Consider the following 26,778-nt stretch of genomic DNA (forward strand, 5'->3'; position numbering starts at 1 on the left):
GGTTGGGTTTTAGGTGACCCTGAAAAGTGGACAATCTCAGATATTCTCAGATTTTGTGAAATGCAGACAGACCTCTGGCCTCCCAATCACCCTTCCCACCCCCTCTTTTAGGAACTGTGCTTGTGACATAAAACCAGTTTTGCCAGCTAAGTCCCTGGAGTCAAGCTCTTCACTTTGTGTTTACTCTCAGGCCTGAGTCCAGTAAGAGAGTAACATGGTTCTGAATGAAGTGAACAGACCAGCCCTGGAATACAGGAAGGGGTTGTTGGGGTTTTGTTTGTTTTAAAAGAGGGGGAAGGAAGAAACTTACATACATGTTTGTGTGCTCCTGGAAAAACATCTGACAGAATGATGACCAAAATGTCACTGCGGCTACCCTTGGGGAGCTATCCCTCCTCTTCCTCTGACCCCCCTCCAGCATTGACATTGCCCTTGTTCCATAAGTAGGTTCCAGCTCTAGCACCTTTGCACTTGCCTGGAGTACCTGTGCCTTGATCTTCGCCTGCATCCTCCCCATGAAGATCTTTGCTCCTCCCTTGACCACTGCATCCAAAGATGCCCCCATCACTGTTCATGAAACCATTCTGTTTTATTGCCTTAGTGATTTTAGCGCTATCTGAAATCATCTTAACTTTTGTCTGCACCTCCCATGTTCTGTAAAGGAAAGAACCCTGTCTGTTTTCCACTGAATACACAATGAAGGTCAGCATCAGGCATAGATGCTCAATAAAAAGCTAATAAATGAATGAGGTTGGAAGGTTACTTTCATTTTTTATTTTGTACACTTGTATTTTTTACGATTTTTGAGATGAGAATGCATTACATTTGCAAAACAACAATCAAACGTCTTTTTTCTCTCTCTTCAAAAGCAAAAAAAAAAAAAAGCAGCTGGGTTACTGCTGAGGACTCTTCCCTCAGGAAACTGTCTAGGGTTAGACAAGTCTCCAACCGAAAGGAATTTCCTTCCAGTAGCGAGTGGGCACTCTGGGGCCCAGGGAGGAACAAAGCCTTACCCAAGTCCACACAACACTCAGCAAGCCAGGCCGGAACTCAAATCCCTTTCCTCCCAAGTCAGCCAAGTCACTTCCCAGGGAATGTTCCGATTCAAGAGAGGCAGAGCGACGCGTGGGTCGGCAATGGGGAGCGGAGAAAGCGCCCGGAGGGGAGGAAGGAGCGGAGAAGGGCAGACATAGGAGAGGGCATGAGGGGCGAGCACAGAGAGGATAGAGAAGGAGCGCGGTGATGGTGAGACACCAGATGGGAGGCGGAAGGGGGCGGGACAGGGAACAGAGAGTGTGCGGTCAAAGGGACAGAGAGAACCTGGGATAACGGAAGGGAGGGGGCGGGGAAGGGGGGAGGAGCGGAGGTGCGCTAAGGGCAGGTGACAGTGGGGCGCGGGGTGAAGGGAAGTGAGAGTGCGCGGGGGAAGGCAACCGGAGGTGGGCCCGGAGGAGAGGTAAGGAACGTGGAAAAGTAGGGGAGACCGAAACAATGGGAGCGGGGGTGGGCGAGCGGAAGTGGAGGGGGCAGGTCGGAGCGGGGTAGAGATGGCGAGGGAAGGGAAGTGAAGACAGCGGGCGGAGGGACACTGGCGGGAGACGGCTCGGAGCTGAGAGGACAATCCGGAGCACAGAGCACCTCCAGCGGCCCGGCGAGCCAGAAAGGCTCCGCCGCCGGCCCCGCCCCAAGTGGCCGTGCGTCTGCGTGCCTTTGCGGAAGCCGGCGTGGAGCCGTGGTTTCTTTCTTGATCAGCTTTACTGCGAGGCAGGTGGGTTCTGGGCCCCGGGGACCAGCGTCGAGCAGTAGGAGCGCGCTAGAATTGAGAAGGGGGCCCAGGAGTCCGGCCCCAGCAGCGGCCAAGGTCACGCTGCAAACGGTAGCTAGAGGGATTTCGCGTTAACTGCGGGCTACCTGACTTTGCTTCCACCGCGCCCTGGAGGCCAAGAGGAAGGGGAGCTATTCAGGCCTGCAGCCCAGAGCCTCCAGCCCTGGCTTCCAGAAATGGAAGACGCTGTGGATAGGATCGGGAGCCAGAGACCTTTGTTCCAATCTTATCTGTGCCATTGACTCCCTGCGTGACTTTGGACTTAGTCCCGCCTTTCACTGGGTCTCCATCTTCCCACCTGCAAAGTGAGCTGGCCTTTGGATGGGTTTCTCTAAGTTCCGGACTAATTTTCAAATTCATTTCCTTAACAGACTTCCTCTAAGACTCATTCCCTAGATTTCTCAGCCACAGTCCCTCCCTCAGCATCTCCTTGGCAACCTCACAGGGCCCTGAACTCTGGCCCCTCACATTTCAGCTGGACAGACCTGGATTGTCTGGAATCAGCACTGTCTAGGTGAAGAAGCTACATTCAGCCTCTGGACCACAGGCTGAATAATTTGTTTCCTGTGTATTAAGTCAGAAATCCTTTCATCTGCTTTCCTGCACATGATGAACTGTTATTACCTCCAGTAAAGATGAAGAAGCTGGAAGGGTTAGAGACCAGGTAGGACCAGGCTGCTGTGTCCTGCCTTTTTTCCTGTGCTGTACAGGTACACCAAAATCAGATTTTTTTTTTTTTTTTTAAATCCAACTATGGCTAAGCATGGTGCAGTGGAAAGAAGCACTGGCCATAGAGTCTAGGAGTTTGGGTTCTAGTCCTGGCTGTGCCACTAACTCACTGCGTGACCTTAGGCAAGTGTCTGCCCTCTCTGGTTTAGCCTTCCTTGCTGAATAGCGAGGGGGTTGGTTAGATGGTCTACAAGGACTCTACTATCTTTGGCATTGCTAATAATAGTAATAATAATAGTTGTTTCCTTCCCTTGACTTTCAAGGTCCTGCCTGAGCTGACCCCCATCTAACCAAAATACCAGACTCCTTGCCTTGCCTCAAGGCCTTTGCACTTGGCGGGAACACTTAACCACATCCACTTCCCACATATTTGTGTTTTCAAATCTCCATTGAAACTTTACTTGCTTCAGGAAAGCCTTCCCTGACAACAAAGACTAGATTGGCCCCCAAATTTATAGACTCATGGTACATTCTGCCTTAATTATGCTTAAGTGTTTGTGTAATTCTTTGTCTAAATATGTATCCCCTATCCTTTAATGCCTGTAAATGCCATTAGGGCTCGAAATCTGTCCTGTTCCCCAGCATCTAGCAAATAATAGGGCTTAGAAATTATCTTATGGCATGAATGAATGATCTTATTTAGTCCAACAATCTCTTGAGATTGGTGTCATTGTGCTCATCTTGTAGATGAGGAGACAGGGATTGAGAGAGTGAGTGATTTTCATAGGGTCACACAGTGAGTTAGTTAGCAGAGCCAGAATTTGGACCCAATCTGACTCCCAAGTCCTGAACTTCCACCTCGTCTGTCGTCTCTCATTCCAGGATCCTGTGCTGTGAAGATGTTCCCCAAGTGCCCGATGTCAGCCAGCAAGTCTGACTCATAAGGCCTGGAAAGAGAAGACTTTTAGGTTGTGGAGGGGTGATCTTGTCCAGCTCAGTTTCCCTTTGGCTCTGGGACCTGAGGTGGAATTGGGGTGGAATCAGCCTCCTTTTTGCACACCCATGGCACCCCGACTGCAGATACGGCTGATAACGTGGGATGTGAAGAACACACTGCTCAGGCTTCGCCACCCCGTGGGGGAGGAGTATGCCACCAAGGCCCGGGCCCATGGGCTAGCAGTGGAGGCCACAGCCCTGGGGCAAGCCTTCAGGCAGGCGTACCAGGCTCAGAGCCACAGCTTCCCCAACTACGGCCTGAGCCGGGGCCTCACCTCCCGCCGGTGGTGGCTGGATGTGGTCCTGCAGACCTTCTACCTGGCAGGTGTTCGGGATGCACAGGCTGTGGCTCCCATTGCTGACCAACTATATGAGGACTTCAGCAACCCCTGCACCTGGCAAGTGTTGGAGGGGGCCAAGGCCACCCTGATGGGGTGCCACAGGAGAGGTCTGAAGCTGGCCGTGATCTCCAACTTTGACCGGCGGCTAGAGGACATCCTGGTGGGTCTTGGTCTGCGGGAACACTTCGACTTTGTGCTGACCTCTGAAGCTGCAGGCTGGCCCAAACCAGATCCCCGCATTTTCCATAAGGCTTTGCAGCTTGCTCACATGGAGCCAGCAGTGGCAGCCCATGTTGGGGATAGTTACTGCTGTGATTATCAGGGTGCCCAGGCCATAGGCATGCGAAGTTTCCTTTTGACTGGCCCAGAGCCTCTGGACCCCGTGGTCAAGAATTCTGTACCTGAAGAACACATCCTCCCCTCATTGTCCCACCTTCTGCCTGCCCTTGACCGCTTAGAGGGCTTGCCCCCAGGGCTTTGAGTCTGCTAAGGGAAGTGGCTATGCCCTGAGGCCCTGCAGAAGCCCCTAAACAAATATAGAAGACAGGGAGTCCTTTCCTTCCCTGCAAATCTGGCCTTTGCCCCTCTCCCTGCAGCCTCCATAACCCATTCAGACTATAAAGCAGAGTGCTGGGCTTTCCACCCTGCTCCACTAACCTGCTCCTGGTGTCTGAGATCATTCATTACTGTTCACTCTTGTTCACACCTGTGTCCCTTTCTCAGTCCCCTTCACCTCCAACAAGATTCACAAGCATTTTCAAACTTCGTGTTAGCTGCAGTGCCCTATAATCATGGGATATCGTAAAATACGCAAAACAGAAATAACGAGAAGCTGCTAAGAGTTGAAACAGAGGTCCTAAGGCTACTGATTCAGGTTCCTGCAGCCCCCAAGACATCCTCTGCCCTTGGAAGTGGGTGAGAGGAGCTTAGTTTGAAAATCAGCGTGTTAAGCTATGCTGTAAGGGACGCTATCTACAAGGATTACAGTCTGAATGGGAGATTTTAGGGAACTACAGTCATGAGAAGAGCCACCATATGCCTGCTATGTGTCAGGCACGCTGCTAAGTTCTTCATATGCATTACTTTGTTTAGCCGTCAGAGTTACCTAGTGGGGCAGGTGTTGTGATCCCTACTCCCACTTTACGAATGAGGAAAACATTCAGAGGTTAAATAACCTGCCTGAGTCAGCAAGTGGTGGAGTCAGGATTCAAATTTAGGCATGTCTGACTCCAAAGCCCTTTGGCTCAACCACTAGGTTGCAAGTAGAAGGATCCGTGTCACATGAGACATACAGTGCAATGGAGATCTTGACAGTAGGGAAGATATTCTAAAGGATGTCAAGTGTGAGCAGAAGCATAGGGAAAAGGGACAGGGAAAGGGGACTGCAGCTCAGGGTGGTGGGATTATAGGGAATGTGGGGGAATAACTGGAGACTGGAGAAGTAGGTTGGGTTTTAAAATTCCATTTTTCTTCCTGCCTCGCCCCTCTACATACCGTTCTACTTGGTATTTACTGGGTACCTTTGTGCCTTGCCCAGTACCAGGCACTGGGGATACTAAAGGTTAAAAGCACATCAGACAGGTACACACAGTGTATATGTTCAGGTGCCAACAGCAGCAGCCAGGGAGGGGCCCTGAACTCGGGAGAGGGAGGGCATTTCTGGCAGCAGGCACATGAACTGTGGCCTAAAGGCTGCTGTAGGAAGTTAGGTCAGTGGGTTTAGGGGAGCAACGTGTGGGGCCTTCAGCTGCCAAGTTGCAGAACTTGGCTTTGACTCAGGTTTTTGGGCATAGGTTGTATCCAGGCAAAGAGAGGAAAGCTGTCTCCAGACTTGGCCAAATCCCTTCCAGGTTTGTCTTCCTTGGGCCTGGTGCCAAAGCCAGGCAACTTGCCATTAATTTCCACGTGTTGGGGCAGTGAGGACTCATGGCAGTCGTGAGTCATAACTTAGCTACAAGGGCCTCAGAGATCATCTCAACCAAAAAAATTGCCAATAGGAAGTCTCTGGGCTGGATTTGACCCATCCAGTGTTCCAAGTAAACTACTGAGCAAGCTTTTAAAGATTTCATTTTAAAATCTAGATTTTTCAGCTTCTTTTGAAAAACCTCTATTCCTGACCACTCTGGGCCCAACATCCCTCATGGCCACAAACAGCTGAAGCTGAGTAGTGGCTATCCTCAAATTTTGAACTCTATTTTACTTGTTGCCCACTGATCCCAGCAGGCCTTAGAACCCTGTCTCCAGGCTCTTTCTGCTATGCTGAGCTGCCACCCACTTGTTTCTGCAAATGTAGATGACAGGGAGGAAGACATCAACTTCCCTGGAAAAGCTGGGACTTGGGGGATGACAGTTGGGGCCAGCATACAGTATACACCCCATGACCAACAAAAGACATGGAAAAAATCTTTAAATCTTTTAAAACCTTTAATAATGTAGATGTTCCCTAAGGCCGGCTCTCTTACTTCCTCAGCTCTCCCTGGCTCGAAGCCTTCACACCCCAGCTTTCCACCTGAAGTGAGAGGGTCATAAGGTGGGGGCACTCAGCAGCTGCACTAGGGGAAAAAGTGCTTGGGTCTGAGACAGCTGCCTGATGCATGGGTTGCAGTCAGGTTACCTGGAGATACGATCCCCCCAGTCTTTGGAGTTGCTAGGCAGGCCCTGGGGGAGGAGGAAGGGCACAACCCCCCATGCCACCAGAATCCTCTGGCCAGAAGAAGCTTATCAGGAGCTCTGAATCCCTTCCAGTTTGTCCTTGTGTGCTGGAAAAATATTTTCTCTGTGCCATGTCATGAAAAAAATTGAGAAGCACTGAAGTGAAGGGATGAAGGGGCTTCAAGCACAGGCTTTTCTGCTAGAGAACCCCATTTACACACCCGAAGCTGAGGGCAAGGGGCTGAAAGGCAGTACTTTTCCAAGAGTCTGCCACATCCACCCGTCACTTGTCTACCCACCTACCTGTCTATCACTCACCAAATATTTATTGCATGCTCACTATGCACCAGGCACCGTGCTGGATGCCAGAGATATAAGACACCCTCAGAGGGGCATATGCATGGTGGACTGCGAGACTGAGGTGCAGGGAGTTGGCAGGTTCTCCAGAGATACCCAGCATTTGAGGCTGTGCCCAGATCTGAAATGGGCCCCACCTCTCCTAAAGCTGCCCAACAGGCAAGGCCTTATTTTCCCTTAGAAATGCCGCACACATTTGGGAAAAGGATACTGGGTAGAAATGTGGCCTGAAAGGGTTTGGGGGAGGTGGACCTGCCCTCGCTGTGGCTAAAGGTCAGCAGGTGATGGAAATGCTCTGGTCAGCCACAGCAAAGACTGGAAAGAGGGGCCCAGGGAAGGGGGTGTGATGGGTGTGGAGCACCGTGCCTGAGGATGGCTCGTAGAATAGCAGCTCTTGTGCCTGCAAGTCCAGCAGCACGCCCAGTCGTGCTGGGCAACGCAGTAGCCCCAGGGACTCGTGCTGCCCATTGTGAGAGAAACAGAAATCCTGGTCGTAGCGGGAGAAGACCCAGGAGAAGGTGTTGTAGCCCAGACGGGAGTCACTGCCAGAACCCTTGCGGGGCAGCTGGCCTGTGGCCACGCCCACCTTATAGGCACAGCTGTTCTGGACGTTCACCATCCAGGTGTGCAGCCCAGACTGGAAGGAGGTGGTAGCCAGGGCATTGGGCCAGTGGTCAAAGCGCTCTGGGCCATCTGCACAGGACTTGGACTTCTTGGCACTGAAGGTCAGGGTCCTTCGATCATCTGACAGTTCCAAGAAAGGGCTGACAGTCCTTTCATCAATACGCACATCTTCCATGCCTGCCAGAAAGAATTCTGAGTTGCCCAGGGCCCACCCCCAGCCCTAACCTGGTCCTGCCAGGTAGCAAAAGGCTTCCATGCCATCCACTGGTTGTGTGATCTTAGACAAGCCATTTATTCTCTCTGAACCTCAGTTTCCTCACCTGTAAAATTGGGATCAGAATAGGACTTAGCACAGGGTAGTCGTGAAGATTAAATGAGATGATACATGTCAAGTGCCCGACACATGATAAGTGCTCAATAAATTGTGGCAATGATGACAGTAGCTATTATTAGCCCAAGGCCTTTATCTGTAAACTCTTACAGAAATGAGACCCAGAGAGAAGTGAGTTGCCCAAGGTCACACACTGAGTTAATAACAGAGTCAAAGTAAAAAGCCAGCATTTTGTTCCTCCATTTAGCATCCAGCACTGATCATACTGCATTCTAATTGGTCCTATCTGCAGCCTCCAGAATAGGTCAGGCTTGTCCTAGAAACAGAGTTCCTAGAAGCTAGAAAGCCTTAGATATACAGTTTCTAACAACTAACTAAATGGACTGCTGGTAAATCAGGCACTGATATCAGATTCCAGAGTAAACAGCCTATAGTTTATACTAAATTTTTGAGGATCTTATGAGGGAAGGGGATTAAAATTGAGGAAAAAAATTCAATCCTTAACCCCACCTTTCTGTGAATTTACAAAGACCATCACTGGGCATGTGGAAGCCTCCATCCAGCTGGGAACAAACCTGCTTTAGGAACCCTGCGCTAAGTGGGAATTCCTGGAGGCAGCAGTGTGTCTTATTCACAACAGTAGCCCCAACAAGCAGTGTGGGGCCAGGCCTGCACAGGCCTGAGTCAAAGTTTGTCAAGTGAATAAGTAAGGTGAATCCACCAAAACCAACCCACTGCCATCGAGTTGATTCTGACTCATAGCAACCCTGTAAGACAGAGTAGGAGCCCTGGTGGCACAGTGGTTAAGAGCTCAACTGCTTACCAAAAGATCAGCAGTTCGAATCCACCAGTCACTCCTTGGAAACCGCATGGGGCAGTTCTACTCTGTCTTATAGGGTCACTATGAGTCGGAATCAACTCAATGGCAACGGGTTTAGTTTGGTTTGGTGTTAGGACAGAGTAAAACTGCCCCATAAGGTTTCCAAAGCTGTAAATCTTTACAGAAGCAGACTGCCACATCTTTCTCCCCAGAGCAGCTGGTGGGTTTGAACTGCCAACCTTTCAGTTAGCAGCCAAGTGCTTTAACCACTGCACCACCAGGGCTCTGAGATGAATCCAGGCAACCTTAATTTCCAGTCCAGATACTCTCTAGCTGGCCATCAATTTTATCTTCTTAAAGAGCCACTATACAGCTACCACTACCAACCACTCTGACTGGTACCATGATAATAGTAAGTCCTGGACAGAGTCGGAGAGAAATGTAGAACAAAATTCAAACTCATAAATAAAACCAGACTCCCCCTGAAACTGTTGCCCCCAGACGCTCTGCTAACTCAGAACTGAAACCATTCCCAAAGCCGACTTTTCAGAGATTAGATAGGCCTATAAAACAAAAAATAATACACATGAGGAATGTGCTTCTTAGTTCAATCAAATATACGAGACCAAATGGGCAGCTCCTGTCCAAAAGCAGGACGAGAAGGCAGGAAGGAACAGGAACTGGACGAATGGACACAGGGAACCCAGAGTGGAAAGGGGGAGCATGCTGTCACATTGTGGGGATTGCAACCGATGTCACAAAACGATATGTATATAAATTTTTAAATGAGAAATTAAGCTGTAAATGTTCACCTAAAGCACAATAAAATAATAAGACCAGACTTACTGGTCTGATAGAGACTGGTGGAACCCCCAAGACTATGGCCCTTAGACACCCTTCAAACTTGGAACTGAAATCACTCCCAGAGACCACATTATAGCCGTACAATAGACAGGCCTATAAAATGAACAATAACACCAGTGAGGAATGTACACCTCAGAACAATCAACTATATGAGACCCAAAGGGCAGCATTTGCCCAAAAGCAAAGTTCAGAAGGAAGGCAGGGGCAGGAAAACTCAGTGAATGGACACGGGGAACCCAGGAAGGAAGGGTGGAGAATGCTGACCCATTGAGGGGTTTGCAATCAATGTCAAGAAAAAAGCTGTGTGTAAACTGTTGAAAGGGAAACTAATTTGCTCTGTAAACTTTCACCTAAACAACAATAAAATGTTAAAAATAAATAAAGAGCCACTAGAGGTTTCCAAGAAATAATACTTAGCTGCCCCACATGTGTAAGAAGGACATGATTTACAGGAACGGGATTTATCTGAGAACAGGTTGGTCTGGAAACGGAAAAGGCCTGGTCCGGATGCTCTAGGCCCGTTCAGAGCCCTGGCCCTGCTGACCAGCCTGCACTCACATCACTAGTTGTTTAAGCTACCAACCCAGAAACATGGCCCCTGATGCAGCAAACCCCAGACAGACAGACAGACAGACAGAAACCCAGTTGCTCCTACTGGCGCAGGGCTCCGGCTGCTCCTAACCTGAGAAGGACCCAAGAACTGCCGTTGCCCAGAGTTGGGTCAGTAGTGGACTCCAAGTGCACTTCTCGTTAAAGTTTAACTTCTCTGACTCCTGTGGATCCAAAATGCCCTCTGCTTCCTCGGTCCTTATGCACAGAAATAAACAGAGACACCAACTCAGGTTCTAGAAATGTATCTGGATCAATACAGGGTAAGGGGAGGGGGACAGAAGTAAAAGCCTCCCCCCTCCAGCGTGCCACCTAGATTGCCAGCCAGGCCCTACAACAAGGGCCCCTAAAGGGGGCTTAGCCAGGAAAGAAAGATGGGCATTCCCCTTGTGCCCCACAGGAGTCTTAATTCCATCAAGGCAGACTGAGGCTGATTTAGAAAAAGGAGAAAACTCAGTGTAAGAATTAAAGCTTAGAGATGGTTTGCTTCTTGAGGGAAGTGACTTGCCAGTGTCTCTCAGCAAGTAAAGGGCAGAGCTGAGACTAGGACCTAGGCCTCTTGAACCCCTGTGTGGCAGGCCTTCCACTTCACCATGCTGCCTGGGAAATAATCTCCCCTCCCTCCAAAACTACTGCAGCAGTAATGTTAACTTTGGTTGGGTCAGAAGGTATAGCCACTCCTCTTCTCTTAAAATGAATATACCCCTTGAGGGGTCACACAGGAAAGGACTAGCAGTCATCACCCCAACCATAAATTAGTCAGAGCACTTTGCTCCTAAAAACTACTACTTCTTAGTTCACAGGGGGTTTTGCTGGAGAGGTAATTTGGGAACATGAGGGACCTGGGAAGGGAGAATCACCATTTATCAAGTAGCCAGACTCTGAGCCTAATGTTTTCCATACAGAATCTCACTTAATCTTTACAAAAACCTGGGAGGTAGTAACTACCTCATTTGACAGAAGAGAAAACAGAGATTCAGAGAAGGCACTCAGCTAGAAAGGGGAGCTTGGATTCAAGTGCTGCCTCCATGCAAAAACAGAACCCAGGCTGGAGCCCAGGCACCATTCAACATACTTTTGCCCTTGACCAGTGTGTGGTAAAATCTCAAAGGGTGTAGGGCAAAGTGGGGGTTTGCCATGGAGCTTTCCAGACCTCTGAACTGAGTTCTGAGAAAGAACTTTTCCACCACCTCTGATCCTGGAGATGGCTTTGAGATCAGCTGGCAGATGTGAGAGTACATACCCTCTCTCCCAAATCTCATAGCTGCCCATAAAGGAAGGGGGGCTGAGAGTGTGTGGCACGTTCCCTAATGGATGAATACTCTGTGCAAGACTGTCACTGAGTGTGCTGGCTGGAGGAACGTGGTGAACAGGGCTCTGGAAGTGCTGAGAGCAGGCTCCGGAAACAAAGGCTCTTTGTGGTTTGGACAAGAGAGAGTCTGTTGCCCCTTCTCAAAGCACTGAGGGCTGGCTCCAGAGGAGCCCTAGCCATCAGGTGGGGAGGAAACAGGAGCCGAAGGCAGCAGGGTTAAGCCATCATCCCAGGCAAATCTGAGACCAGATGCAGGCACTAGCATCTACAGAGAACCAGCTGGTCCAGCTGCCCCATAGTACAGACAACTTGGGGCCCCAAAGAGATGGGAGTGAAATGGGACTCAGATACAGTAGGGCCCTGGATGGGAACAGAACGCCCAGTCTTTGCAGCAGGACCTGTTGCTGTGGCAGGCCAGAGCTGGGCCCAGCCACGGATGTGGAAACAATACCGGGGCCAACACAGGCATTTGGACAAGTATGTTCCCAACAAGAAGGTGCTTGACAACTTTTGAACACGATACTTTGAGACTATATTCCCTCAGCCTAAGACGCAAAGTACTGCAAACAAATCTTGAACTCAATTAGTAGGTAGAGTTTTTTGCGGGCACAAATGGCATCATTTGAGTACGGACTGTACATAAGATAAGAATATCATGTTGATGTCAAATTTCCTGAATTTAATAATTATACTGTGATTATATAAGAGAATGCCTTTGTTCTTAGGATACATGCTGAAGTAGTTAGCGATAAAATGTCATGATTTCTGCCAACTTACTGTCTTCAAATAGTTCAGGAAAAAGATTTACCAAAGGGAGAGAGAGAGAGAAAGCATCAAATGTGGCAAAATGTTAACAGCTGATAATTCTAGGTAAAGTTCATTGTACTATTCTTGCAACTTTTCTATAAATTTTAAATATTTCAAAATAAAAATTAAAGTTTAAAAAAAATTTTATGTCAGGTTGTCTTGATATTGAGGATAGAATATATTAGAGAAAGATGAAAAAGATGATAAAGAAGGACAAAGATTGGCAGAACTGTAGAAAGATTCTAAGTGAAAAAGTAGGAACAAGGCAAGCAAGCATTTAAAGGGGACAGTAAAATTAATTTGGGTACAGCCATACTGTGGAGTACTTTGCAGACTGTCAAAAAAGGGAGGTAAATCTAAATGTACTGACATGGTAAAATGTCCAAGATATTCTGATAAATTTTACAACAACGAGTATAAAATGATCCTATCTAGTTTAAAAAAAAAGACAGAGAAACAAAAAAACCATATATTCTCCTATGACTGTACTTATGGAAAAGTTCATAAGACATGCAACTATTAAAACTGATCACTTCTAGAGAAGATTAGGAAGGGGTGATGAAGGCTCATTTTTTATTTTAAGTGGTTTGTAATGGAATTTTTTCTCTTGTGTGCATGTATTGCTATTGAAACTTAAATATAAAAATAAATACATAGGAAAAATAGACTATGTTCCCCAAGTATGGCTCTGAAATCTTACACAGGAAGTTTGAGAAGGTTAATTATATTGTCTGGCAAGTTACATCCTTTTGGCCACTTCCTCAGTCCGTTGGCTCTCAGCCTTTCAGGACCCAGGCAGGGTCTAATGAAATTGTTTTATTAATACATAATTAAAATACAAATTTTGAGTGATAATGCAAACTTGAGTTTCAAGAATCATTCCAACAGAAAAAGGGGGAGTGAGGTACATAGGTGGTAATGGGACAGGCATTAGAAGGTATGGGTCCAAACCCTGGCTCTGGGACTTAAGCAAATCCCTTCCCCTCTTTGAGCCCCAGCATTCTCATCTATAAATGGAAGTGGCAAAATGCTCCAACAGGGTGGCATGCCTCCAATTAGTATGTATTTACTTCACTGCCCTTCCACGTGGGTCTTAAGCAATTCTCCAAGCTAGGGACAGGAACATCCCTGTCCAACAAGCCTGGCTCCAGGGAAGCCACTCAGCTACACATCCTCCCAGGAGAAGCGGGGCCTAAATACAACAGACTGGGTAAAAGCCTAAGCACTGTGGTCTCCAAAACTGCCGAAGCAAGTCGCAGGGACCGTACTCACCTCTCGAAAACCTCCTGCTCCTTCTGCTGTGAGGCGGAAAAAAACAAAAATCAGGCTTGGCACCAGAAACCCTGTAGGTAGTGAAGACTTGAACATATTTAAGTAGCATGGAGGACTCCATGTAGACAGACTCCAGATAAAAAATACCCTTCTCCTTTAAGACCTAGTACAAAGCTTTATGCATTGTTCCCTACACATCTCCCCAGTAACACATTAAAAAAAAACAAAACCCATTGCCGGTGAGTCAATATCAACTCATAGCGATCCCACAGGACAGAGTAGAACTGCCCCATAGGGTTTCCAAGGCTGTAATCTTTATGGAAGCAGACTGCCACATCTTTCTCCTGCGGAGCGGCTGGTGGATGCGGACCTTTCGGTTAGCAGCCGAGCACTTAACCACTGCACCACCAGGGCTCTTTTCCAATAGCACATACTCAGAATAAATCCCTCTATCCCTTGTGCCTCACAACATTCTGGGTTCCCCTCAACTACACTTTAGGATAATCATCTATTTACCCGACAGCATCCCCCATTAAAACTGTCAGCTCCCAGATGGCTGGGACACTTTCTGAACCTTCTATTGTGATTCTCCCAGTGTTCAGGACAAAATGTGCTCTGTACATGGAAGCTGTATAACTAAATGAATGCAAAATCTAGGACAGTTATGGAAACTGCCCTAATTGTAACTGCGATGGGATACATCAGTTATTCTACATTCTCATTCCTTGGCTTGGCAATTTTATTCAGGTATCACATTGTTGCCTCAAAACTGCAGGCATCTGCATATTTATATAAAATAAGTTCAAAGGATATGTACCAAAATGTTAATCATGGTGACTTCTGAGTGGTAGGATTAAGGATGAGCTCTATGTTCTCATATTCAACCTCTTTTCAGGTTCCCCAAATAGTGTTCTCTCTGCATACTTCTGAACTCTCTCCACTTCCTTTAACCTAGCTAATTTTTTCATCTTTCAGGCATCAGCCTCTAACACACTTCCTCCAGGAAGCCTTTCCTGACCCCCATCTGGTTTGTGGGGCCTTCTAGCTCCCAATGATTTCCTTTAGCATAGCACATATCCCTCCATATCCTAATTGTCAGTTTATGTATCTGCCTCCTTTTAAGGCTGCAAGTGACTGACAGCTGTATCCTGCAACTCCACCTCATAGCACAGTGCCTAGCACATAGTCCACCCAAAACCAAACTCACCACCGTCAAGTCAATTCCAACTGATAGAGTTTCCAAGGCTGTAAATCTCTACAGAAGCAGACTGCCACATCTTTCTCCCGCAGAGCTGCTGGTGGCTTCGAACTACCAACCTTTCAGTTAGCAGTCGATTGCTTTAACCACTGTGCCACCAGGGCTCCTTTAGCACATAGTAGGCGCTCAGTAAGTATTCGCTCACTATTAAAAGAATATTGTCATCTGGTATAAAAATGATCCATATAATTTCATTCTCCTGTCTCTCCCCTGCTTGAAATCCTCATTCCAGTAAACATTCTCAATGTTTTCAAACTTTTGGGGAGTCTGGCCAACTGGCTGTCCCCCTACCCATGCCAGACTTACAATCAGCTGGAGGTCATCCAGATGAGTAAGCATGCCCACCAGGCTAGTGCGAATGGTGTCAAGCTTCTGCAGCACCTCAGCCCAGTGCACCCGCTGTGTCAGGATACTCTGGTGGACCCGCTCCTCTTCACCGTGCACCTGTTCCAGCAACCTCTGCTCCTCGCTCTCACACAGACTTCGTATCAGACTCAGCCGCTGAATGACCAGTTCTCGTGCTGCGCTGGCCATGCTCTGTCAAAGGATAAAACATGGAGTCAGTTCCTGGCAAAGCCCCAGTAAAGATTAGGAGGGTTTCGGCTCAGCTGAAACGAGATTGATTAGCAATGTCTGCCATTGGCATGGTAAGGGAAGTGACAGTGCTTAAGCTATTTTCTTTGCCATCCAGTCCTAGGACTTCACAAATATGATTAAGGGTAAAGAAAAAAAGAAATCTGAGATCCAGACACCCAGGCCATAATTCCTGAAGCCAGGATCACAGAATGAAAGAGCTAGGCAGGATTTAGAGATCATTTAGAATTGCCTGCTTATTTCACAACTGGGAATACCAAGGGTGAGAGACCAAGGTCATAGAACCATACAACTGTAGGCAGAAGAGCCTAAAAAGTCATCCACATCAACAGTGTCTGTACACATGATGGTCCAGTTGATATTCTGACCATGTCTGAGGACAAAAAGCTCATTACTTCTAAAGTTGTCCATTCCAACTGGTTCTGTAGTAGAATTCTTATCTGCCACACAGGAGGCCTGAAATTAATTCTCAGTCAATGAAGTTAACAAGTACCTTCTTCTAGCCCCTAGCACAGTGCCTGGCACACAGTAAGTACCCAAATATTTACTGAATGACTGAATGGGAAAGTTTTCCCTGACTTAGTGTAAAATCTCTTGATAGTGTTCACATGGTAAGCCAGTGTCAGAGCTGGGAATAGAACCCTGTTCTCCTGAGTCTCAGTCCAGTGCTTTTTCCCTACACTAGATACCAGCTGGTAACCAATACTTCCCAAAGGCGCCTGCCACATGAGGCATCTACACTCTTGCCAGACAAATGAGAGAAGAACCGCCACCTTCATGCCAGAGAGTAGAACTGCCACCTTCAAAGTCAGCAGCTTTACCTGTGCCCTGCCCCTGAAGACCTGCTTTGAAAAGTAAAAGGGACAATCATCCTTGTTTTACAGAAAAAAACTGAGATGCCACAATTTGCCTGGTAGAAAGAGTGACTAAGTGAGTGGCAAGTGAATCCAGGAGTGCAAACTAAATAGAAAACCCAAAATAAAATAATAGCTATACATCCACATATATCAACAATCACAATATTGATAAACAGATTAAACTGTCTAGTTAAAAGGCAGGGATTGCCAGACTGGATTAAATAAAAAAAAGGAAAGAAAAAACAAAACCCAGTAATAAGACATACCAAAAACATAAGAAAGGAGCCCTGGTGGTGCAATGGTTAAGTGTTCAGCTGCTAACCAAAAGGTCGGTGCTTCGAACCCACCCAGCTGCTATGCAGGAGAAAGACCTGGCAATCTGCTCCCATAAAGATTACAGCCTAGAAAACCCTATGGGGCAGTTCTACTCTGTCACATGGGGTCACTATGAGTCAAAAATCAGCTCGATGGCACCTAACAACAACAACAAAACATAAGAACACAGAAAAAGTTGGAAGGAAAAGAAAAAATATACAAGGAATGAAAAATCTGAAAAGGCAATTGAGAAAACAATTCTGTTTACAATAGCAACTAAAAGAATAAAATACCGAGGAATAAATTTAACCAGGGAGGTAAAAGACTTGGACACTGAAAACTGTAATACTCTGTTAAAAGAAATGAAAGGATACCTAATAGAAAGACATTCTGTGTTCATTAATTGGAAGACTTAATATCATCAAGATGTCAATATTACACAAAGCAATCTATAGAGCCAATGCATAAAGGGTTATTATAAAATGATAAAAATTATTTACTAAGAATATATAACAAATGTAAATTGTATACATTAATAACATACTGTCAAAATATTAAAATGATAATTGACAGAATTCTGAGGAAAAATAAGACAAATCTATTCACAGCTATAATGTGAAGATTTAAATGCCCTTGCCAGTAATCAATAAATCTAGCAGATAAAAAATTAGTAAGGATAGAGAAGATCTGAACTAGTTAATAAATTTAATAATAGACATATTTAGGATGCTAGTGGTTAAAGCGTTCAGCTGCCAACCAAAAGGTTGGCACTTCAAACCCAACAGCCACTCCACGGGAGGAAGATGTGGCACTCGGTTTCCATAAAGATTACAGCCTTGGAAACCCTATGGGGCTCTTCTACTCTGTCCTATAGGGTCGCTATGAGTTGGAACTGACTCGACGGCAACAGGTTTTGGTATCTGTGGTTTCACTTTCCACAGTTTCAGTCATCCTGGGTCAACCACAGCCCAAAAATATTAAATGGAAAATTCCAGAAATAAACAGTTCATAAGTTGTAAACTGCTCACTGTTCTGAGTAGTGTAATGAAATCTCACCCCATCCCGCTCCGTCTGACCAGGACGTGAATCATCCCTTTGTCCAGGGTATCCAAGCTGTATACGCTACCTGCCTATTAGTCACTTAGAAGCAGTCTCAGTTATCAGATTGACTGTCGCAGTATGGCAGTGCTTGTGTTCAACTAACCCTTATTTTACTTAATAATGACCCCAAAGCACAAGAGTAGTGATGCTGGCAATTCCAACATGCCAAAAAGAAGCCGCACTTCCTTTAAGTGAAAAGTGGGAGTTTTCAACTTAAGATATTTTGAGAGAGAAAGACCACATTCACGTAACTTTTATTACAGTATATTGTTATAATTGTTCTATTTTATTATTAGCTATTGTTGTTAATCTCTTACTGTGCCTAATTTATAAAGTAAACTTTATCATAGGTATGTATGTATAGGAAAAAACATAGTATATATAGGCTTTGGTATTATCCACGGTTTCAGGCATCCTCTGCGGGTCCTGGAAGAATCCCCACAGATAAGGGGAGTCTACTGTACTTGTGAAACATTAACTACATATTAGGGCATGAAGCAACACCCAATCATTTTAAACATTTGACATCACAGAGTACAATGTAATCAAGTTAGAAATCAGTTAAAAAAAAAAAAAAAAGGTAAAACCATACATTTGGAGATATAAAAACATTTTTAAGTATTCATAATCAAATAAGAAATCATAATGAAAGTTTAAAAATACTTATTACTAAGTAAAAATGAAAATACTATGCATCAAATTTGTAGTATATAGCTCTATCAGTACCTAGAAGGAAAATTTATAGCTTTAAATGCTTGCCTTGAGAAAAAATAAACTAAAATTAATGGGTTTTGTTCAACTCAGCAAGTTAAAAAACATCAGAGTATATCCAAAGAAATTAGCAGGAAAAAAATGATAAAGAGGAAACAATAACGAAGTAAAAAACAACGATATAAAACAGAGAAGCAAAAAAACCCCAAAAGCTGGTGTTACTTTGAAAAAACTAATAGTCAAACCTGTGGTAACTTTAGTAAGCAAAGAGAAAAGGCAAAATAAACAATACTAGGAGTGAAAGTTGGACATCTACATACAACAAAGATTTTAAAATCATAAGACTAAGAACAACTTCATGTCATTAAATTTAAAAATAGATGAAATAGATAATTTTCCCGGGAAAAACTTACCAAAACCAATTCAAGAGAAAAGAAAGAACAGGAATAATCCTATAATCATGGTGGAAAATGAATCAGTGGTTAAAAATCTACCAACAAAAACACCAAGCCCAGATAGTTTTACAGGGAGTGTCACGAAACATCCATGGCACAGATAATTCCAATCTTACACAGTTTCAGTAAAAACAGAGAGTTCTGTTTCCCAACTCATTTAATGAGGCTTATATAACCTTGACACCTAAATCTGATAAGGACTGTACAAGAGACAAAATTCATAGGCTAACCTCACTACTGAGTACAGATGCAAAAATCCTAAAAATCCTTAAACTAAAATTGTGGTTGTTGTTGTGTGCCATTGAGTCGATTCCAACTCACAGCAACCCTATATGAGAAAGTAGAACTGCACCACAGGGTTTCCTAGGCTGTAATCTTTAGGGAACAGATCGCTAAGTCTTTTCTCCCTTGGAGCCACTGGCAGGTTCAAACTGCCAACCTTTCGGTTAGCAGCTTAACATTTAACCACTGCACCACCAAGGCTATGTTAGAGCCCATTGTTGCAGCCACTGTGTCAGTCCATCTTGTTGAGGGTCCTCCTCATTTTCACTGACTCTCTACTTTACCAACCACGATGTCCTTCTCTGGGGACTAGTCCCTCCTGATGACGTGTCCAAAGTACATGAGATGAAGTCTCACCGTCCTCTTTTCTATGGAGCATTCTGGCTGTACTTCTTCCAAGACAGATGTGCTCATTCTTCTGACATAGCACATATTTTATGTTATTGTACCTTTCCCCTGACTAGGATGTAAACTTCATAAAAATAGGAGTTTTCATATGTTTTGTTCACTGTGGAATTCCCAGCACAAACAACAGTGCCTGCCATGTGGAGGTGCTCAATAAGGATTTGTTGAATAAATGAATGGTGAAATGTTGGAAGTATTCCCCTTAAAGTTAGGATCTGCTACACTAACTTCTATTCAACATTCTACTGAGGTCCTAGCTAGTGCAGTGCGTCAAGAAAATGTAAAGGATGGAAATGAGAGAGAGAGAGCAAGAGGTCATCACGCAAAGAGAAACAGAAATGGATACAAAATAGTTGCCTGGACCCCTAGCAGTTTTCTAGTTCCTTGTTCTAGACCCCTTTAGGTTCTGAAAGACCCCTGTATCCTGCCAGGAAATTCCCTGTTCTGCTTATGCTAGTTCAACTGGGTTCTGCTCCATGTGATCAAGAGCCTTGACTGTGACAGTGCCAAGCCTGCCCCCTGTCCCATAAGAAGTAGGAAGGGAATGTATAGAAATTAAGGGCCCCTGTCCCTGACAGGCATTGGCATATTGCATGGCTGAGAGTGAAGATATACCAGTGGCAATGAGACAACGGAAGAAAGGATCAGCAGTGGGATGTATCAGAAGGAGCACTGGCCTGGGAGGCGGAAGACCCAGGTCATAGACCTGACTCTACCAGGGAAGCTGTGGGACCTTGGACAGGTCAGTTAACCTCTATAAGACCCATTTCCTCATCTGTGAACAGGGATGTTACAGCCACCTACTGCATAAAATTGTTGTAGGAAACACTTAATATAAAAGTCTCTAGGTTGTTTTATAATTCTGGGGCTGTGCACAAAATAAGTAGGTGGTTGAGGAATATTACCCTTCCTGATCCCCTATCCCATGATACCCAAGATACACAAGAAAGTAGTCTTTACACCCAGTGTGTGACTGGAATAAGCTCACTCTGCTCAGATGGTAAAATAAAAACAAGGATCAGGGAGGTAATAAACCATCCTTCCTGGACATCCGGCTCCACTAGAAGCATAACGAGTCTGTGTGAATAGGAAGGAACCCTAGACTGGTACAAGACCCTAAGGCTGGGGTCTTCTCCTGGGAGGGGACCAAGAGCAGACAGGGAAGGGGAAGAATTACCACTGCTCTCTGGTTCTTTCCTGTCAGGACCTCTGCCACATACTTGGTGATGCAGGCACTCTGCGACTGCAGCCTTTCACACTGGTCCACAATCTTGTTCTGCAACACAAACCACACCCATGTTGATCCATGTATATGATCCATCACACTATTCCAGTTTTTTTTTTCCTTCTACCCCATCTCAGGCACCCACTCCCAGACTTCATCATTACTGATAATTATACCAAAAACAAAACAAAACCCATTGCCTTCGAGTCAATTCCGACTCATAGCCACCCTATAGGACAGAGTAGAACTGCTCCCATAGGGTTTCCAAGCTGCGACTGGTGGATTCGAACTGCTGACCTTTTGGTTAGCAGCCAATTTCTTAACTACTGTGTCACCAGGGCTCCTTGATAACTATAAAAAACTCAAAAACCAAATCCATTGCTGTTGAGTCAATTCCAACTCATAGCAACCCTATAGGACAGAATAGAACTGCCCCATAGGGTTTCCAAGGCTGTAATCTTTAACAGAGCAGACTACCACATCTTTCTCCCACAGAGTTGCTGGTAGGTTCGAACCACCAACCTTTTGGTTAGCAGCAGAGTGCTTAACCACGGTACAACCAGGGCTCCTTTGATAACTATACCCAAACACCAAACCTGTTGCCGTCGAGTCAATTCCAACTCATAGCGACCCTATAGGACTGAGTAAAGCTGCCCCATAGAGTTTCCAAGGAGCAGTTGGTGGATTCCAACTGCTGACCTTTTGGTTAGCAGCCAAGCTCTTAACCACTGCGCCACCAGAGCTCCCTTAATGACTATACCACCTCCACCTCCAGAATCTTCATTTCAAGGGTCCCATACCCTGTCTACATATTCTACCCTAGATCTCTAACTTTTAGAATCCTCACTCCAACAATTCTTCAGCTCAGTTGAGGTTGCCATTTCACTGGCCACTTTTTACTTTCCATCATCCCCCTTTGTGGACTCGCTTTCCTCTTTATTCTGAAATTCCTTGGCCCATCATTATAATCACTTTTGTGCATACACTGTCAACTCTTTTGGCCTCTCTCCCTCCTTCCTAACCAACTCCCTGACTCTCCACACCTGCCCCTGAGCAGAACATGGCTTCTCAAAAACTGTTCTTGGCCAAGCTATCACTATTCATGAAACAGCACCATCAATCACCGACCTCATTACCCAGACAAAAACCCAGGATTTTCCCTCCAACCCCACATCTAATCAATCAAAGAGTCCTACTAGCCCTGTCTCCAAAGTATCTCTCTCCTCTGGCCACATCTCATCACCTCAACTCCTGCTATTCAGCCCAGATCTCCATCATCTCTACCAGAACCACTGTAAGAATCTCCTTACTGGGCTTCCATTTTTGACCCCCACAGTCAGCCAGAGCCACCTTTTGCAAGGAAATCAGATTAGGCAATTGTCTGCCAACCTAAAGGTCAGCAGTTGGAACCCACCAGCCGCTCTGCAGGGGAAAGATGTGGCAGTCTGCTTCTGTAAAAATTTACATCCTTGGAAATCCTATGGGACAGTTCTACTCTGTCCTATAGGGTCCCTGTGAGGGTAATGGGTTCAGTTTTGGTTTTGGTTGCTCAAATCTTGTTTTCCGATACACACACAATAAGATCAAGTTTCTTAGCTTAGTCAGCTAGGCCCTACCTGATGTGACTTGGCTTATCTCTCCAGTGTCACCACCTCCTACCATTTTCCACACTGGCCTTTTTGTTCCTTAAAAACACCAAATTTGTTCTGACCTCAGTGCCTTTGTACTTGTTGTTCCTTCTGCCTCTACCAGTCTTCCCTCATATTTCTGTGTGACTCATATTCCCTTCCCACTTCACTCAGGTCTCTGCTTAAATGTCACCTCTTCAGAGAGAGGTTCCCTGACCATTCCCCATTCCCCATTCCCTTACTTTGCTTTGTTTTTTCCCTTGTACCTAGACTCTGACTGCATATTATATATTTGTTTACTTTTTTGTTTTGTTCTATCTGTCCCCACCACCACTGGAACATAAGCACCATGACTTAGACCTGTTCTCTGCTGTGTCCCAGTATCTAGAAGAGTTTCTGCACCTAGAAGACCCTGAGTAAATGTTGATTGAATGAACACCCACTGCCTTGACCACAAAAGATTCAACCATTCACAGTTTCAAAGCTGAGCATCACCCGTGGAAGCAAGGAAAGAATTTTAGAAATGGGGAAGCTGAGGCCCACAGAGAAGTGATTTGCCCAAGGAGACATGGCCAAGCCCCTGTTCTTCCACTCCATTTCTCCAGGTGACAACTGGGGCCCTTCCAAGCAGCCCCTCCCCCATTTCCCACTCAGACTCCTCCCCTAGGAGCTTTGCCCCAGTTCTAGCTGCCAAAAGGCAACTCAGCTACCTCTTCCAGGAAGCCCTGGAAAACCCTTTTCCCCAAAAGAAATTAGGCTTACATTTCACAAATCCAAATAAAAAGTTGTAAAATTTAATTGACTCAGAGGAAGCTGCAATGGAACTCATCATGGGACTGAGGGAACTGAGCAGTTTTGAAAACCTATGTGGTAGGAATCCAGGTTACAGAGAGAGGGGTTGAACTGGTGCTGTTTTTGTCTAGTTCAGTCACAATTTTGCCCTGCGGTGAAATTTCTTTGCTAGCTGAAGGGATAGGGGAAGGAGTTTGCAAAAGACTTACCTACTCAGAATTGGAGGGAGAGAGGGCAAGACCTGTCCCTCCAGGCCTAAGAGAGATAAGAAAGCTGAGGGCCTCAGCAGGGTGCAGGGGAGGCGCCCTGGGGCAGAGTGCATTCCTAAACAACCACCCTGTCCTAGCCTTCATTCCTTCACCCACTCAATCCAACTCTGGCAGCAACCTTTTTTTTTTTAAGGTTTTCAGGAAATTCTCACTGGCGTTAGCATCATCGACTTCCTCTTGCTTAGTCAATGACCGCCCCCACCAGGTCCAGCCCCTAAACCTTAGGAACCTTGGGGGAAGTAACTGCACTATTCCAGGACTCAGTTTCCTCATCTGTAAAATGTGGGTAGTGCCTTCACTTCAAAGGCCTGGTCTGGATAGAATGAGAGGACAGATATTAAAGTAATTTGGAATTTGCAAACTTTTTATCCATTACACAAGTTTATTATAACACATTGTGTAAGTTTATTATCAGCATTATTGATGATAGTGGTGCTGACAGTTAGGATCAACCAGGAGCTTTCTGGCCTCAGCACGCTGTAAGGTGTGTTTGTTACAGGCGGTCTGAGTAGGTAAAGCCCCTTAGGCCTCACAGCAGGGCTGGACTCAGGGTGATGTTCGGAGAATCAAGCCGTTTAATCAAATGACAAAGAAATCCCCCAGGGACCACAGATTAGGGTAGAAGGAGGAAGGCCCAACCTCAGCAGCTCACAAGAGGGGTGGTGACTGGAAGATCATCAACCTGAGGCAAACTGGAAGTGGAGGTGGGGAGAAACCTTAGCTGAAGGGCTCCAGCAGGTACCCCTTGATATCCTCCCCTCCCCCTCGGTTTATCCCGATGAAACCAGCTTGTAGTCAAGGCCAGTCGTGAAAACGAAAAGAAATCACCTCACCAGGAAGCCAGAAGAGTGAAGGCAGGGGTTTTGAGAAGAGGGACCGAGGGGTGAGGAGGGCCAGGGTTTTATCAGAAGTCAGCTTCCGCAGGGGCTAGAGTTGGGGCACACCTGGCCCCGGGGAGCTGGAGCAACGGAGCCCTCTACTGTCTAAGGCCAGCCGTAGCTCTCCTTTCCCTCAACAGTGCAATGGGGGAGGAGGGGGCAGATGGATTTGCCAGAATAACTTTTAGTTGAGCTTCCTATGTGACAGGCACAATGGCTAAGCAGCATTTTACCCATAATCTTATTGTATCGCACAACAACCCTAAAAAATGTGAGTTACTATTGCCCCCAAACTACAGATGAAGAAACTGAGGCTCCGATGCGAACGCAGAGGTGAGACTGGAACTCAAGCCACACCCTTAACCGCCTTGTTCTACAGCCAATGCCACCGAGGTGCCTGGGCTTCCTCACCTGCCGTCGGTTCCACCGGACCCCAGGCTGCCCCTCCTGCCGGTCCCGCCCGGCGCACCGCCCTGGCGCGTCTCCCCAGGGCTCCCTCCCTCTGGTGACCCCAGCTTCCGGCGCCCAAGCGAGCTCACCCGCATCTCCTCGGCGCGCTCCTCGGCCCGGCGGATGCGGTGCCCCCGGCAGCGGCCGCCCAGCTCCGCGCAGGCGGCACACACAAGCCGCCGCTCGGAGCAGCAGAACCAACTCAGAGGCTGGCCGTGTTCGGGGCAGAGCAGCCCCGACTGGGATCCGGGCCCGAACCCCGGCCCCGCGCCCTCCGAGGACATGGCAGAGTGCCTGTCGCCGCGCGCTCCACCTGTCGCAGGTGGCTGCTGGGCGGGGCCTCCTGACCCCGCCCGTAGCTCCGCCCAGCGTGCCCGCGCGACCAGGCGCTGCGCTAGCTCCCGCCTAGCTCTCCTGGCTTGGTGGGTGAGGACTTGGCAACCGCAACCCTACGACCCCCCAGACCCGCCGGCCTCAGTCCTTCGACCTTCGGCCAACTTTTTGATTCTCTGCTTAATGAAATCACATTGTACGCGTGTTGTTGTTTGTTTTTTTTTTAAACAAACACAAAACACCAGTATTACTGGTGACCACAGGAAACTTCACGAATCTCTGGATGGTGCAAAGGGTTAACGAGCTTGGCTGGTGGGAAGGTTGGCCTTCTAAGTACACCCAGAGGCGGCCCTAAGAAAGGCCTGGCGATTTGGTTCCGAAAAAGCAGCCATTGGAAACCCTATGAAGCACAGTTCTACTTTGACACACATGAAGGCGCTATGAATCAGAGTCAACGGCAACTGGTTTGTATAAGAAACTTTACTGAGCACTTATTAAGTGCTAAATGCTTTACACGTATTGTATCATTTAATCCTCACAACAACCGTTTTTGAGAGGCAGGTTTAGAAGAGTAGCTAAAATCCTACTTAGCTGCTCACTAACTGAGTACTCTTCAGGGCTTGAGCTGTTAAATGGGGATAATAAAAGTACCTACCTCATAGATTTGTGCTGAGTATCGAAGGAGCTAAAATAGTATCTGGCACGTAGACAGCTGTTAAAATTCCTAAGCATCTGCGGATAGTATGAGGGAAGTACAATTATGATCCCCACTTTTATGAAGGTTAAGTAACTTGCCCAGGGTCACAGTTACTAACCGGTAGCAATGAGATTGGAACCCAGACAGTTTGATTTATGGTTAATATGATCAATAATTTTTTAGTTGGACATTAAGGCCCAATGAGAAACATCTGTGTTAGGCAGATCTTCCCAAAGTATTTACATCCAATTTTTCTTAATTTGAATTTTTGGTGTGTGCTTTTTTTTTTTAGCTAGCATTGAAAAAAGTATACATGTTTATTGAAGAAAGTAGAAAATGCAAATAAGTACGTGGAAGAAAATCCCACCTTCAGAAATAACTACTGCTAACATGTTTCTGCCACTACTCATATGTCAGTTTGCCATACTGTGGTGGCTTGCATGTAACTATGATGCTGGAAGCTGTGCTCCTGGTATTGCAAATACCGGCAGGGTCACCCATGGAAGACAGGTTTCAGACTAGACAGACTAGGAAGAAAGGCCTGGCAATCTATGTCCAAAAATTAGCCGATGAAAACCATATGGATTACAATCGAAAACTGTCCAATAAAGTGCTGGAAGATGCTGAAACAATGAAGTCAAACATACCCAGCAGAGCCAGGCAATTTTTTTTTAATGTTATACATGAGTCCGAGCCAACTTGATGACACCTAACAACAACCACATATAACCTGAGCTGTTTTAGGGCTTTTTTTATCCAAGATCTAATAATTAGAGGCCACCAGATTGAGGCCTCTGCTGGGGATCCACTCTGTCTGGACATCCAAAGACAGCACTACTCCCCAACTCCCAACCTCTGCCTTTCAAGGTCTTGGTAGAGGGCTGTGGAAAGAACTCAGCTTAAATGAGAAAGGCCCAGATCTTGGCTGTTTGAGGGGATTCTGAGTTCATCAGAACTGGACACACGTGAGAGCAAAAACTGAAAGAGAGACATCATTACATCCCGGCTTCAGCCTTTGAGGGGTAAGGGCACCCAACAGCTTCAGGGCT

The 26,778-nt window shown here is 46.3% G+C and overlaps 2 protein-coding genes across 6 annotated transcripts; one reads left to right on the top strand and one right to left on the bottom strand.

Annotated features, from left to right (window-relative positions):
- The first annotated feature begins 1,441 nt into the window (after nucleotides 1–1,441).
- Nucleotides 1,442–5,195, top strand: HDHD3 (haloacid dehalogenase like hydrolase domain containing 3). 4 transcript variants are annotated; one of them, XM_023727309.1, is made up of 2 exons: nucleotides 1,442–1,456; nucleotides 2,301–5,195. In XM_023727309.1, exon 2 carries the CDS (start codon nucleotides 3,557–3,559, stop codon nucleotides 4,310–4,312), a length of 756 nt encoding a protein of 251 aa, XP_023583077.1. In that variant the 5' UTR covers nucleotides 1,442–1,456; nucleotides 2,301–3,556; the 3' UTR covers nucleotides 4,313–5,195. The 4 variants fall into 4 exon arrangements, with proteins under 4 accessions (XP_023583077.1, XP_023583076.1, XP_023583078.1 ...); XM_023727308.1 differs by lacking the exon at nucleotides 1,442–1,456 and adding an exon at nucleotides 1,713–1,768 and having other exon boundaries at nucleotides 2,197–5,195; XM_023727310.1 differs by lacking the exon at nucleotides 1,442–1,456 and adding an exon at nucleotides 1,746–1,768.
- Nucleotides 5,196–6,946: 1,751 nt separating this feature from the next.
- Nucleotides 6,947–25,026, bottom strand: BSPRY (B-box and SPRY domain containing). 2 transcript variants are annotated; one of them, XM_004372144.1, is made up of 6 exons: nucleotides 24,789–25,026; nucleotides 20,635–20,733; nucleotides 15,044–15,274; nucleotides 13,480–13,505; nucleotides 10,162–10,286; nucleotides 6,947–7,641 (listed from the first exon to the last, which is right to left on the bottom strand). In XM_004372144.1, exons 1-6 carry the CDS (start codon nucleotides 24,981–24,983, stop codon nucleotides 7,115–7,117), a joined length of 1,203 nt encoding a protein of 400 aa, XP_004372201.1. In that variant the 5' UTR covers nucleotides 24,984–25,026; the 3' UTR covers nucleotides 6,947–7,114. The 2 variants fall into 2 exon arrangements, with proteins under 2 accessions (XP_004372201.1, XP_023583079.1); XM_023727311.1 differs by having other exon boundaries at nucleotides 15,029–15,274.
- Nucleotides 25,027–26,778: the final 1,752 nt, after the last annotated feature.

This window comes from Trichechus manatus, unplaced genomic scaffold, assembly GCF_000243295.1.
Source record: "Trichechus manatus latirostris isolate Lorelei unplaced genomic scaffold, TriManLat1.0 scaffold00016, whole genome shotgun sequence".
Taxonomy (NCBI): Eukaryota; Metazoa; Chordata; class Mammalia; order Sirenia; family Trichechidae; genus Trichechus; species Trichechus manatus.

Coding starts and splice junctions, on each gene's coding strand:
- HDHD3 (XM_023727309.1), top strand. CDS start 3,557: ATGGCACCCCGACTGCAGATACGGCTGATAACGTGGGATGTGAAGAAC.
- BSPRY (XM_023727311.1), bottom strand. CDS start 24,983: ATGTCCTCGGAGGGCGCGGGGCCGGGGTTCGGGCCCGGATCCCAGTCG. Junction 15,275..20,634: donor GAAAGAACCAGAGAGCAGTG/GTAATTCTTCCC, acceptor ATCCTTTGACAG/AGCATGGCCAGCGCAGCACG. Junction 10,287..13,479: donor GAGCAGGAGGTTTTCGAGAG/GTGAGTACGGTC, acceptor TCTGTGCATAAG/GACCGAGGAAGCAGAGGGCA.